This window comes from Bombus fervidus, chromosome 5 (genome assembly GCF_041682495.2).
Source record: "Bombus fervidus isolate BK054 chromosome 5, iyBomFerv1, whole genome shotgun sequence".
Lineage (NCBI taxonomy): Eukaryota > Metazoa > Arthropoda > Insecta > Hymenoptera > Apidae > Bombus > Bombus fervidus.
The window spans coordinates 16,898,007-16,912,639 of record NC_091521.1 but is presented as its reverse complement, the minus strand read 5'-3'; the positions used below and the strand labels follow the sequence as shown (position 1 = coordinate 16,912,639).

Sequence of the window (14,633 nt, the reverse complement as noted above, 5' to 3'; positions counted from 1 at the left end):
TGCAAACAGGTCGAATCACGGAACCGGAACACGGACGTGATATCCTGGTCGTTCGTTCGCGCGGACCAAGCGCGACCATTCCTCCGCGCCTCCGAGGCTCGTGTATAGCAACCAGAGTGAATCTACGTTTTACTCTTCTTTTCGTTTTCTACTTCTATTCCTTTGGAATACTATGGAAGATGGGACGTTGCTCCTTGGGACAAGCTTCCCAGAGATAACTGGAACAACGGTTGTCAGTGAGGGGCAAACGAGAGGCGGTTGGGTAGCACGTGGATAATTTCCGATGTTATTGTTCCAATAGTTTGTAAGAATGTAGGTAGAGAAAGATTTTTCGTAACACCGCATTTAGAAAGCGAAGATATGCAGAACGAAATTTGAGATGGGAATAAATTTAAGTTTTGAACGAGTTCAAGAAACGGAAAATCCTGGCCGGAAAAAGGAAGTGGTTAAGAAATATTAACCATTCCAACGAAGAATTTAGCAGTCTATTTGGTGAATAAGGTGATGTTAGATTACCACGATGCGATGTATTATTAATGTGGTACAAAGGATAAGATCGTAGAAGATTTTGGTAGGTGGAGAACATTGTACCTATGGATATTTATCAAACGATAATTATTCTCTGGGAATATATACATTTTGAAGAACTTGTCTATAGTGTTGTAGCGTTTTATTCGTATCATATATTAAAGAACGTAGAACCCAAGGAATTCGGTGTATAAGGGAAAGTTTATTCCCAGATTAAACACAGATCAAACACTCCGTGTAAAAATTCAACGTAAAATGTCTCTTTTATTTTCTCTCGTTCCATTACCAGTTTTATATATTTTTCAATGCACTTTTACACATGTTTCTGTACGAATTACTTAATACGAGTAAATAATCGTTGTAACAGGTACGAACGAACAACGTAGAGAAAGTAATTACACTAACAAACAACGATACAGCGATATTCCACTTTATGATCACTTTTCGTTTGGAAATTCGAGCAGACTGTTATTCGAGGCAGACTTTTTCTCTTATTGCGATAGGCCAGCGTGAATTCGAGGCTCGACGAAGGGAAAAAAGAGGACTCGAAACACAGAGTATTCGTTGCACACTTTTTCGGCTTATCAACTATTCATGCATCAGGTAAACACAATCCTACAAGCTGGCTTTGGCATTCAATCGTGCATCAGCCAGTTCGAATATATTTTGCAGCAGTATCCGACAAAAATATCCTCGGACTTTTCTGCCAATAGGAACCTGATGTGTATATTACCGGGACTGCTATACAAATTTATTTGTTTCCAATAGCTATATATGTACGTGTACCATGAGTTTTTCGAATACAGTGACGTAGACGAGGCGCAAACTTCGGCCTTGTGTCACGCAAGAATTTCCAAACTTCCTCCCGATGACGATAATTTTGCGAATATTTGTAAAAATTTCGATCGAAGCAGTAGAAGTTCCGAACGGAAGATATTCTCTATTATAATTTTTTACAAAAGCGAATAGCCTATAACATGCTATTTATAAGTAGTTGTAAATATAGTGTTTTTTTTTATTTGATAGTCTATTACATGTACATTTCGTTCTTCTTGTTTATTTTTTATTTTCTTTATTCTAAAGTAAATTTAACGATTATTTAATTCGTAATATCGTGCTCCGATCGAGAAGGACCAGCGCTATTTTACATCGTTGAACTACCATCGTCACAACGAAATTTCTTATTTCTTAAAAATATTTTGATTCTTGAAATCGTGAAATTTTACTTTCGAATCGTTTATCTTGGAGAATATCTTGGAAAAAGGAAATTCGGGTTTCCCGGATTCGCTTTAATATATTTTCCCTTGCGTATGGAAAGTAACTTGAAATATCGGAGTGTGCAATGGTATTTTGTAATTAGTCAGATTATTCAAATGGAAAAGCATCTGTAAATTATGCGGGGGAAGGTAGGAAATATGGAATTAATACATCTGTCTTAAGCAGCGAGCTTTAGAAGCTCGTGGCAAACAACTGCGCGCTTTGTTACTTTGTTCAACACTATCGTGGATCGTGAAACCACTTAGGGAAGCTATATAACATTCTGCGATATTGTTGCGGTGCCTTAGATGCTTTAGGCCCTAAGAATGCTTCCAGTTGAATACTCAGAAAACCTTTGCTGGATTAAAGAAGAAACTTTATGTAACATCGTGCAACAGACTCCGTACAGTATACTCGAAAATTGTTCTTGCAATTTAGAGTCTCGCGTGACGCGTTAGATTCGCGTTAAAATTATTTCCAACTTTCTTGCAAGATTGTGTAGCATCAAAGCGTACGAAAGTTGTGAGAAAATCTCGCGACGTTACGCAATAATTTTTCCACGCATTGGAGGTTTATAAAACGTTTATAAAACGTGGCCCAGTCAATTTGAAATATCGTTGCAAGTAGGAAAGATTCTGCGGAACATTTCCATATTACACGTGCGACTATTTGCAATGTTCTAAAACGATATCGAGTACTTTCCAAGTTTATAGAATGTTTTAGAACAGTTTGGAGTATTTCGAAATCGTATTTTCCTCTCCAAACAATTTCAACGTTACACCATACACGCTATTATTTTGACTTTGTAGGTTGTTGTGGAGTATTAGAGTACACAGTAGAGCAGGTTTATACGTAGAACATTTTGGAAATAGTTTAGAATAATTTGCAACGTAGTTGCATATTGAAATTCCCTCTCTAGGGAATTGCTATGCTACTCGGAAACATTTTTACGATACCCTTGAATATTATAGGCTATCCATAATACCGTAGGATAGTTTGTAACTTTGTTGTAGTAAATCTGTAGATCGACGACATCTTTGAAAAACTTTCAGTCGAGTTCGTAGTGTTGCAACGATGATTTAAAAGTCCGTGGAATTTGTCAGAACGTGTCCGACGATATTTTCAAGTTTTCTATGACATACCGATTATTTGGAAAAATATATCGAAATTTCTTTCCTATTTTTTGTTTTACCAATAACAACAGCGACTAATCGAGCGAAATCGAAAGTTAGATTCTTTGTCAAAACGAAATATTATTAACAGCGGGATAAAAGAAAGGTAGTTGATAAGACTTTCGTTAACCAGAGTACGAATGTTGGGAAAATACGAAGTCTACTATTTAATGGACGTAATGTATACGGAAAGGTGATACCGTGTCTCCTAAGATTTTAAAGTAAAATCATGGAAAGGGCTGGTGTATGAAAAGGATGCTCGAGAAGAGTTAATTTAATTCTGAGAAAAGTCGTGTAATGAATATTATATGTTTCAATTAGCTTGCTTACAACCTTAATTCTATGATAATTCCGACTCGGAATCTGGTCAAGCGAGGAAGTTTTCAACGATTCAGAATATCCTCATTGTGAATGCGACGACATAATTAGCCGCGAGAGTAATTACTTTCGCTTTCGTTAGTTTCTGCCTCTCAAAGCACCGTTCTCCGTTTTCGTGATCCTTGTGAAAATCTTACCTCCGGTAATTTCGAATCTCCTTTGACTTAAAATTTTTGAAAATTTCGTTTACATCGTCCTTAATTAATAATATGTTTCAACTAAAACCCGAAATACGTTTCTATCGTTTCATCGCGACGGATCAGAAACGAATCGGCGCTGTGATCGAAAAAGAATAAAATTTCCTGTGCTTCGTTCCTTGCGTAAAATTATTATTTACGAACATTTCCGTTTTAAAGCTTTTAACTGTATTATCTGCTGTACGCGTTTTTGTAACAGTTGCCGCTATTGTAAATAGTTTAGTTTTGGACGTTGGACGTGAAAAATATTCAAGTCGCAGGAAATTTTTTATTCGTTGTACGTTAACGCGAAGAATCGCGGAGTTAAATAAAATACGTTTTACAATTAAATAAAATTACAGTGGATTTTATTCAACCGTTGTATTCCTGTGCTTTTTCTCCCCTCGCAAATTGTTATGCAAATTCGTTAGCGTTCCCATTACATATATGTATTTGCAAAGCGCGAGAACCAATCACCATTTATAATTCCATCAGCCGTGTAATTTGTAATTCAAAATTTCGAAAGCAGCTCGTGGATTAGCGAAGCTTAGTCAAACGATCTATAATTCGTGAGGTTTGTTTGAAACTTTTAAAACTACGAGTTCCACGATGGAAGTTTTCATTTAATTATTTCAATGGAATGCTTCGTCAGCTACATATGCATTGGAAAAAACTTTTCCATGGAATTAACCATAGGCTCTCCGATTTACGGCTAGACTATCCGGTTTTTTCCGTAATTTCCTACGGTTGGTCGTGTTACACAACTTTAGACAGGACGTTAAATAACAGATGTAAATATAAATTGTTCGTATAAACGTAATAGGAAATTGATTATCGCGATATTGTTGAAATAATACGAGAAATTAAAATAAAACCGTGATAAAAATTTCACCAACCTTTTTAACGACAAGTGAGACGCGGTGTGTATCTTGAAATTCGTTATTCCCTCGCAGACCATGGCAACCTGGATCAAAATAGCGCCGAGTAGGAACGTCAGTCCTATCCCGCTTTGTCCGTACCTTCGTAGAAACGTCATCAGGAAGCCGAATCCGATCCAGATCATCACGTGGACATCTTGATACACTGAGTGGTTTTAACGGTGGCCCGAAATCGCACGCGTGCACAAGGGGAAAACAGAAAGAGCTCTTTGTAGGCGCATGCACAGCTCGCGTGCGGTTAATCAACTTGGCTCGCTCGCTCGTTTGTTCGCCGGAGATCGGTGTTAATCGCTCGTTAATTGATCGTTGTAATTACGTGGCCCGTTCGGAGGAAGAACGCGGTTTCTCAGAAATGGCTGGGGCAATTCGAAGATGGCTGTGTGAGCTTTCTTCGCCAGGTATATCCATCTGGATAACTCGTCGATGAAACGTATTGATAGACGAATCGTAAGGTGTAAGAAATTTAAAGAGAATCGTGTGTTTTCTTTCGTAGCAGAGAAGAATTGACATTTGGTGCTTTTGTCTTTTTTTTGTCTTTTTGATACATCTTTTTAAGAGGACGGGGGTGAGTTTGCTGCGCGTGACGGAGGATCGTTAACTCCCATGTCTGATATATTAATAGGCGAGTAGTACGATGCAACAAATTTAAAACTAATTGGACGGCTTCTTTTAATGATAAAGAAGAGTTGGTCTTTTCTTTTTCGCGATGAAATTTTTTGAGAAGCCGGATGAACGTGTTTTGAGGGTGGAATCTGGTTCAGTTAAGTGGATAACGTAATACACGTTCAAGGTATCACTTAAAGCAGATAGGATAATTTAATGGTTTTTATACTAGAAGAGACTCGAAGCTTCCACGTGCTTCTTTTTTCAGCGGTATGAAGTATGGTTTGATTGATGAGTTCGTTTGGTTATGTGAATAATGTAATGTAATACATGTTTAAGGTTTTATGTACGGTAAATAGGGTAATCATTCTTGTAGGGATGAAGATTTGACGTTCCTTTCATACAGTTTTTCTTTTCTTGTCACTGCTCAAACAGTTCAAAGAGCGATTTCGATTAAATTTGATTCATTCGTGCGACTCTTTTTTGATTTTCTGAAGCGCGGTTCATTTTACTTGTTTGTCAGGAAATAATCGTTGAAATTTCTATTGCGTCTTCATTTAGAAATATTTAGAGTTTCTATTTTTGGAATCTTTTTAAGTGTCATTAACTTTGACCTCTTAACAATTCTTCGTTGGTTACGTCGAAGAATTGATTTAACGTGATTGATTATGTGTCAGTGAGATCTACGTGAAGTGACACGTTAACCGACACGTTGTCATAATTTAATTCTCCGTCGTTTAACGAACATCAAAATCGTTCCGCGTAATTGACACTGTTACATTTATCGATGTATTTAGCTATTAAAATTATCGATAATCGTCGATCTATATAAGCAACGGTGGAATTGGATTGATTCGCAGTAAGAATTTTTACCGGAAGTAAAGAGAAGTCTGCAGGCAATTGTGTTTTTTAAAATAAAAGTTCTGAGATAAACGCGTCTTCGTACTTTTATATTCAGAATTCGCTATATTCTACGGAATCTTATTACAGGAAAGTTGAACATTCCATTTGAAAAACTGAATACAACGCCGTTTGAAAAATTCCTAGTCGAAATTCCTGAATCTTTTCTCTATAGCACTACCTGCGAAAGAATTTCTAACCATCGTATCGTACGTTATTTATTCCTAAGATTTCTATAAATATCCAAGATCTCCTCTTGTAATTCCAAATAACAAAAACGTTTCGTACGAAGGAATAACAAGCTCTTCTAATATTATCAATTTCAATAATTCTCCTCTATCCGGCTTTCTTAATTAAAACGTGACACAGAGACCGAAATAAAAAGGCGACCGGTTGTCGCCGCACAAGAAATCGATACTAATTTTCGCGATAAAAACCTGGTGCTTCCGGTTCGCGTGAACCTTCCGCGCGAAAGATATCCGGACCTTCTATCCCCTGACGTAGACGGTCGTGGTTGTAACTCTTCGCCGCTGCACGTAATCGATTTCACCGGTTTGAATTTTCATCCATGGGCGAAATTAAGCGCGAATAAATCAAACACGTAAAAGAGGTTGGATTAAGAGGCGACACGCCGGCCGTTCCACTGTAAAATATGTTCGTAAATCATTGGGAAACCGGCGGACGTCTTAGGATTCGCTTCGAAACAGATAATTCGCGCCTCGCCCCGGGACTCATCCATCACCGGGTGTCGCTGCTTCACCGTGAATGCATAATAACCGGAAAATCGCGCTGATCCGGGTCACCGTTTTTGCTGGGGAAACGAGTCGGCTGATAGCGACTGGTGGCGGGATTCGAATTTTCCCTTGTAATTCCTTCGAACACCGTTGATGCAAGAAAATCGGCCTCCGTCGATTTTCGTCCTGAAGAAAGTTGCAGCTAGAAGTTGGATTTGCCTGTCATTGATCATTGGCCGAGCAAAGACGTGAAAGAATTGGTGATTATTCGACGAATGATAGATTGTTACTTGAACGTATTTGAATATCTGCTCGCTTTTGATAAGGGGGTGCTAACAAAATGGTAGAATTATTAATATTAATTATTAATTTAATCGCGAGGTGTAAATTTCGGTAATTAGGCGATTCGTTTCATCTTGGAAACTCGAAGCGCAGAAAAGAAAGAGACGACGTTAGTTATGCGATGATCAGATAATTACTTTCTAAATCGTTCGTTTTTCGTAGCTTTATCGCGTTGTCAACGGATTAATAATATCCTCGGTGTACGTATTTCCCAGAGTGAACGGTGCAAGAATTTCTGAATGGCGGACAACTTATTCCAACATTTCCTTAGGAAGTGGAACGGTATGAAAGAAGAGGAGACTTTCCCAGTACCGGTGATCTATTTATTTATCATAGGTATTGCGGTGTCACTGTCACCAATGTAATTTATATGCGGATAACCGATGATCGAGGAGTCAAGTCGAAATTCAAGTGGGTCGGAGGCACATTTCATAAGAGGGAGGAGCTTTTCTTCGAGCGCCTCGTTTCTCGTCGAGCATGTACATACATCGTATCGATACATCGAGACGTCGTCACAGATATAGCGAACGCCACCGGAAAACGAAGATTAAGAATCTTCGAAACGTGCAGCTGCGCTTCTACACGAAAAGAAACAAATATGAATTATTAATAGAATAAATATGAATAACTTTTGACGTTCGATCTGAAAATTTAAATATGAATTCTATCGATATCGTTAATAATTAATGAGAACTCTTCTTTCGATCTTTTCTACCAGTTGGAGATTAGATAATTAAATCACGATAATACGAAAAATTCGAACTTAGTGATAAATATCCTTCGCTAACGAAGATATCTCATTTTCGTTAATCCCGCGAATCTTTCTCGCCCTAAACAAGCCATTCTGATAAAAATCCTGGATCTCACGGTTCTTTAAACGCGAGATGAATTACCATCGATATTTTTATTCAATTCGGAGCCATCGAAAAAGAAGAAAAAGTATCAGACGAAATATAAAACGCGAATTCGACTAAAATGGGGAAAAAAGGAAAACGAAGGGGATAAGACTTGGTTACGCGTTTACACCGCAGACAACCATTGGTTTCCGGTGCAAATTATTCGAGTCACGTTCGGATAATCTATTTATCACTTGAGGCATCGCTGTCGCTGTCGTGACTTTTATGAGAAACAGAGAGAGAGAAAGAGAGAGAGAGAGAGAGGGGGAGGAGGCGAGAAAAGGAAGGTTCGACGGTGGCCTCTCTTTTTGCTCGTTCGCATCCATCAAACGGTAATTTTGAAAAGCCAGCGAGGGAAACGGAATCGACGACGATAAAGTTGCAGCGGAATCGCATTAGCCGACTTTCAAACCAAAGATAATTGGCCCCGACGCCGACGTGACTCGATTATTCCCCCGAATGAGTAGTTAAAATCACCTAATTCCCCTCTCGAAAGTTGTTTGTTCGAAAGTTACCTGATTTCCACCTTTTTTCGCCATTATTTTTCCTCCCACTTTGATAATATCGCAATTTTCTTAGGATCATTTTTATAACGTTAAATTTTAATTGGACGAGATATGCAAATGATAAGATAAGAATTTTTAATAACATGGCTTCTTTTCAAGCACGCGTTTAAACAAAAATACGCGAAATGGAAAGAAAGTATTGAAAATGAACAAGACTCATTATCGTTAGTTTCGCCTTATAATACGCCTGTGCCGCCTATAAAAAAAAGGGAAGATACCGATAAATTGTATTTTCTGAATAGAAAAGAAAGAACAGAATATCCCTTTTAGCTAATTTGATAACTTTCTCGCTAATCCAAGCATTCTTTCGCTAACTTTCATTATTTTATATTATCCGCGGTGGTTACACCGAAAGCTTTGCGCTTTAATAATCGCGAAGTTTCGCGAAACTGTCGCGTAACACCATATTTTCTCATTCAAACGTTCCGTTAGACTTCGCTGAACTCTCAGCCAACGTTCCGATTTTTTTCAAAACCTGCGACCTTTTCACGCGTGTTCTCCAGCGTAGCATAATCCAGCTGGTATAAGTTGGCGAAACTTAAGCCTGCAACTTGTATATAAACAGGTACGTATAGCGTCAAACTTGGTCCAGCTTCGCATGGATTGCGCAAAAGTTTCTCCCGGAATGGCAAAATTTACACGTTTCGCGTCGCTGCGTATCTTTTTCGCGCGAGAAACGATTTTCCACCACTATTTCTACCACACCGTCTCGATTCGCGATCCATCCATTTGCAATGGAGAAACCCGTGTTGTATTAAAAATTCGCAATTTCGATCGTTTTCGATCGTTAATTCGAGCTGATCGATCTCTGCCATTTCGCGTGAATTCTCGCAATAAAATGACGATACGAACGCTTTTATCTGTCATCATTTTTCCACAAAGATTTGGTTTTGTCGTTTTCATTTGCACGATCCCTTTATTTCACCCGTGGATATCGTTAACGTCATACATATTTCTCATTTATATCCAGATACGTTAATGGTTTTATTTTTTGGAATTTAATTTAAACACGTAACCGTGTAAAGAGGGTCCTCGGTGAGAATATTGGTATTTACTAATTACGCTAGATGTTGTTGTAACGTTTCTTTTTCACGGAAGAGGAGGTATTTTTTATCGCATATTTCATTGGTCCGGCATGAAAGAAATTTATTATAGGTTGTAAAAATAGTATAAATAAAAATCGCGAGTTGCGAAAACGAAAAGTGGAAAATCGTCGCTCGATTACATAGTACAATTTTAAAGAATGCAATTTATTCGACCCTGTTGAGCACCGTTGCTCTTTCTTTTTACATTGTACGCTGTTTTGTACGTTGAACGAATAACAAAGTGGTGAAAGGGGAAGAAATTGTTCGTTACGAGTTCCTATTGGAAGGAAATTATGGTGGAAGAACCCTTTGTCGGGTCCGGTTTATAGAGGTATAAAGCTGGTTTAAGAGCTCGCTATAAAAAACGTGAACTTACAAATGAATTTATAAAAAGAGACTTAAATCATTCTGCTGGAAATATCGATAATAACATTTATGAAACATTAATGCCAGAATTTCAATTACCGATCGTTATTAGCTACTCGTATTATTCAAAGGCACGCGTTACTAAATGCGTATCGATTTTTAACAAGCCTCGAATTACCTTTCGTTTCTTCGTGAAAAATTAATTTTAATCTCGTATCTTTCAGAACCTGAACTTTCAGAAACAGAAAATACCAAGTAACTTTTCTTTCCAATTATTCTTTCGTTTTCTTAGCGGACGTTTCTGAATACGATAAAAGTAACGTTGACGAATCAATAAGTAAAGAAATTTCTTTTACCGCATTTTCTGCCACGTTTCGTCGAAGAGAGAGAGAGAGAGAGCGTTGTTTCTCGATGTTGCATTCAAACGGAAGACGACAATAGGACGCCTACATTTCCGTATCATTCGTAGACCATTCCCAAGCGTTTCTCCGTAACAGTCACGATTTCCATGAGAAGGAAATTTGGTGGCGCGCGCGTAAAACCGATTTCCATGAGAAAAACACGCGTCTGGCTGGCCGTAGACGTCTGAAAATTTATAATCTTTGAGAAGCAACGAGATTAGCCCGCCAATTATGCCGCTGCCCGCAGACCCAGTTACGTAATCTACGCAAAGTATCACTTTGAAATTCAGATTCCACCGGATAAAGTGTTGACCACGTGCTCATCCGCGTTATTCCGCCTTCGAAATTCCCCAGACACTGGCGTCTCTGTTACGTTTACGCGTGTAATAACCTCCTTAACTATGTTATTATCGTTTGCTGGAATTCGCGAATCCACACCAAATTGTCGAGTCACAGTTATATCCGAATCTCGTCGTTACCAAACTCTCTTGTTAGATTTTTCTATTTTTGTACTTCCGTGTTACATATTTATCTCGATGGTTATCGTACACTGACTTTCCCAAGGAATATCTTAAACTAGTCGTATTCTGTATTTGATGGAATCGTTGTACAATGATATTTTTAACGCACACGTTGCGATAGAAATTATTTCGCTGCTGTTCCTTGCGAGTTTAAAAGTAGATTGATTTGCAATATGTACCTTTATACGTCGCTTCGAATCCAGTTCTTTTAGACCTATACTTCTATTGGGATCTTTTGCAGAACTTTTCTCCACGCAAGACGAAAGATAGTTTAATGCTGGAATTTTTGGACCGAATGGTATTTTTAATAGGTGGATTGTTGCAGAATTGATACTGTTCCTTGCAATGTTAACGTTTTGACGCCGGTATGCTACACCGCGTGCACGTAGTCTCACCAACCGCACATCTTTACAGGGCAAATATGTAAATGGAAAATGTGGAAACGTTGGAAAAAATAAAAAGAATGTCCTTCTACGCGCGCCATCGGCGACGCTCGAGAAACTCAAGACGTGGATTCACATCTGGCGACGTCAATGTGTTAAGATTAAAATCTTCGATTACAATATCCGTATTTTTGTACTCTTTTTCAAAGCCTTTTGTTCCATTGGATCGCGCATCTTTAACCCGAGAAACTTTAGGAAGAAAGGACATTTTTCTGAACAACAAGGACGTGGCTTGTCGCAAAGCGTACAATAATAGAGCAGTTTGTTATTTTACGTAATACGATCCTGAAAAGGGCAGAGAAAATTTTGGGATATTTACCGACGACTACTAAATTACGCGATCATTCGTTCGTAGATCGAGCGTTCGAAATATTTTCAACAAAAAATATTTTCCTTCACCAAGTAGTAAGAATTTTTGCTCAAGTTGCGAGTTTTTAACGAATATTTAAATGTACGCGTTTGAGGAAATCGCTAGTCTAAGACGAATGGAACGGAACGTTTGAGTAACAGACTTTATAAACAATGAAACGCTTGCTTTGAAGGAGTGGCACGTTTCCACCTCTGGATGCTACTGGATGCTTCTCCTTTCATTTCCCTAAAGGCGTCTATCATAAAAAACAAGCATCCTCGTTTCCATTCTTTTTTCACGGACTCCCATCTCAACGATCAAACGCGATCTCAGCTTCAATAGAACTTCCTTCATCAACCATTTACAAACACATCCGATTTTCACAGTCTTCATACTTTGAATCTCTTAGAATCCATAAAAAACAGCTATTTTACGTCTCTCAGAATTCAGAAGAAAGGTTGTAAATATTTTAATAAAATCGTCAGTCGTTTGTAAACTCTATCTGTTTACCGTAGCTTCAAATTTTCTAAGGCTCGTCAGAGTTACAAAGATTCGTGCGAAAAATTGACGATATTTGACTAAAGTTAAATTCGACAGGATCCTGCAAGCTTGAAATTGTTTCAAACGTGCCAGAATCGCAGGCATCTCGATAGCGTTGAATTTACCAAGGAATTTAGCATTTCCACGTGCGTTTGATTCGCAAAATCTCGAATCTTTGAAAACGTACGCAGAAAAGATACGAACGTGTAGCGAAAGAGAGACAATGGAACTAAAAAATTCGACGAACAGCCGACACAGGAAAAGAAAAGAAAAGAAGCCTATACGAAATCATGACGATTATCGTCAGCGAAGAAACCAACGATTTCGTAATCGCGGAGAGTTGGTCGTTTTCAACGACGGCGTAGGACGATTTGGCGAAACACAGTGCCGGCCATATCTTATAAAGAGGTTTCTGGTGTAGCTATACGACGTTAATATACGTACTTTATCCGACTCCATGGATAAAGTTAAGCCCTGGCGTCGACTCTTTACATCCTTCCACGGATATACACGAGTTCCACGGAATATTACGCAAGCGTATCTGTCTCCCTGCCTCTCGTTATCTTTCACTGGCTACGATTCCCCCGCCGTCTTTCGTTGCTCGTGATCTTTCACGAAACCGCACGATGAAAGAAGAGCGAAGAAAAACGCGTAGTTCCTCGTTGGAGGGGTAAAAATCGCAACGAGAAAATGAAGAAGGAAACGTATATACAGCAGAGTGAGTGGAAATTCGTGGTTGAAGCGTGCTCGGGAAGATTCCGCGGTTCGAAATAAGGCAAAAATCAGGAATAAGAAAACCGCGTTTGAAGAAGAAACCGTCTTTAGTTCAAATATTCTGTCTGGCATTTGTTCGTTTCTCAAGATATAAATACATATTTGATGTGCCTCGTGGATTTTTATCTTTTATGTAAAATTACGTTGTACAGGTATAATGGCTAAATATTTACGAAAGCGAAATACGATTAAATATTTGAAATTTAAAGGACGGGAACAGAGACGGCACAAAGAAAACGATAGGAGCTTCGGCTTTCTTTGATTATTCGAGACGACGGATAAGGATATCTGGTTCGACGAGTTTTCGCGAAACAGAAGTTTCCAAAGTAGTTCTGGTATCTTTAATTTTCATCTCACGATTAATTAAGGCCGTGGGCGTTTCAACGTTTACACGGATGATCGTGTATTTACAGCACCGTGTAACTAATCCAGTATTATTCAGAAATATAAGAGAAAGATCGTGTTTTATTACGAACGTTCCACTTATAATACGTTGAACCAGGTAAAAGAAGAAAAATGAGAAAGAGGGAGGAAAAGGGAATAAAAATACAAAAGAGAAAGACGAATAAGGGTAGAAAGCCGTGGGTGGTCCCCATCGAGAGAGACCGAGATCGTAGGACTTACGTGTGTACGTGACTGGCAAAGAGTTCGGTTTTCCATTTAGATGAGGCGAGTAGCTGTTCTGCCTGTTACTGGCGTCCGCCTCGGGGGCGTATTCGAACGTAGCCAAAAAACCGCATAGGATAAAGCCTTCGATAAAGAGGAGCACGATAGCGTGCGCTGGGTTGTACTTCAACTTCATCCTTTCCTCCGCTTTTCCCTTTACCCTCGTGAGAAAGCTTTTCTTCGCGGGCAACGCTGGCCGCGAAATTACCACGGCACTCTCTGGCACCCAGGGGGTGATTTTTCCTCTCCGCGTAGCCTCGTCACCTGCCACAGCCACGGTTTAACCATTTCTCGTTTCTATGAATCGAATCTATGAATCGAATCTATGAGTCGAACCACGATTCCAGCTCGTTCGTTCAACGTCCCCTAGGAGTTATCGTTTCCACGGAATTATATCGAACTTCTTCTCGATTTTTAGAGGGTTCGAGGGGTTGATCGGTTGCGAGGATGCTTGATTAGTATCGGACGGTAGAATAAGTAAGGATTTTTGCATTCCTTTTCTCTAGACGGATTTCAAGAAGAATCGAATTCCCGAGGTTCTGTTATCTTTTCTAGCAGGATTTTTAACCTTTTGCACCCTGAATTTTATTTCAATTTCGTTAGCAGCAGCTCCCAACGCTTTTAAATGTTTTATTTGAAATTTACTTTAACTAAAAAATAAGACAATTTAAATAAATAAAGGAAGAAACAAATTCACTTAAATACCAGGTTTATTCACACTATTCTTGTATTTTGTAATCTTTAACTCTATTGTAGCATCGTGAACAAAAGGCCTAAGAGATATCGAGTAAATCATAAACATTGTCGCGAGAGAGTGCTGACAGGCCCATCGTCGGTTCTTCAATTGAATAGTTTCGTAGAAAAGGCCTATGTAACGTGGTTTATGTAAATGCGTGGTGGGCCTAAGGAAAGACAAAATGATGCTAGGACAGTCAGGGTCAGTGAAGAAGCCAGAGAGTGTGAGTCGAGAAGTCAGAGAGTGCGAGTTGCGTTGTCGA

At 38.8% G+C, this 14,633-nt stretch overlaps 1 protein-coding gene across 5 annotated transcripts in view; it reads right to left on the bottom strand.

The window, feature by feature from the left end:
* Positions 1 to 14,633, bottom strand: part of Rh50 (Rhesus blood group-associated glycoprotein Rh50) — a 43,689-nt gene that overhangs the window by 9,991 nt on the left and 19,065 nt on the right. For 3 of the 5 annotated variants that reach the window (XM_072003055.1, XM_072003053.1, XM_072003052.1), the window contains one exon: positions 4,408 to 4,594. In XM_072003055.1, the coding sequence (XP_071859156.1) occupies positions 4,408 to 4,594 (187 nt within the window). Of the gene's footprint in view, positions 1 to 4,407; positions 4,595 to 13,593; positions 13,885 to 14,633 lie in introns of those variants that run through there. The other 2 variants (XM_072003056.1, XM_072003054.1) reach the window with 2 other exon arrangements.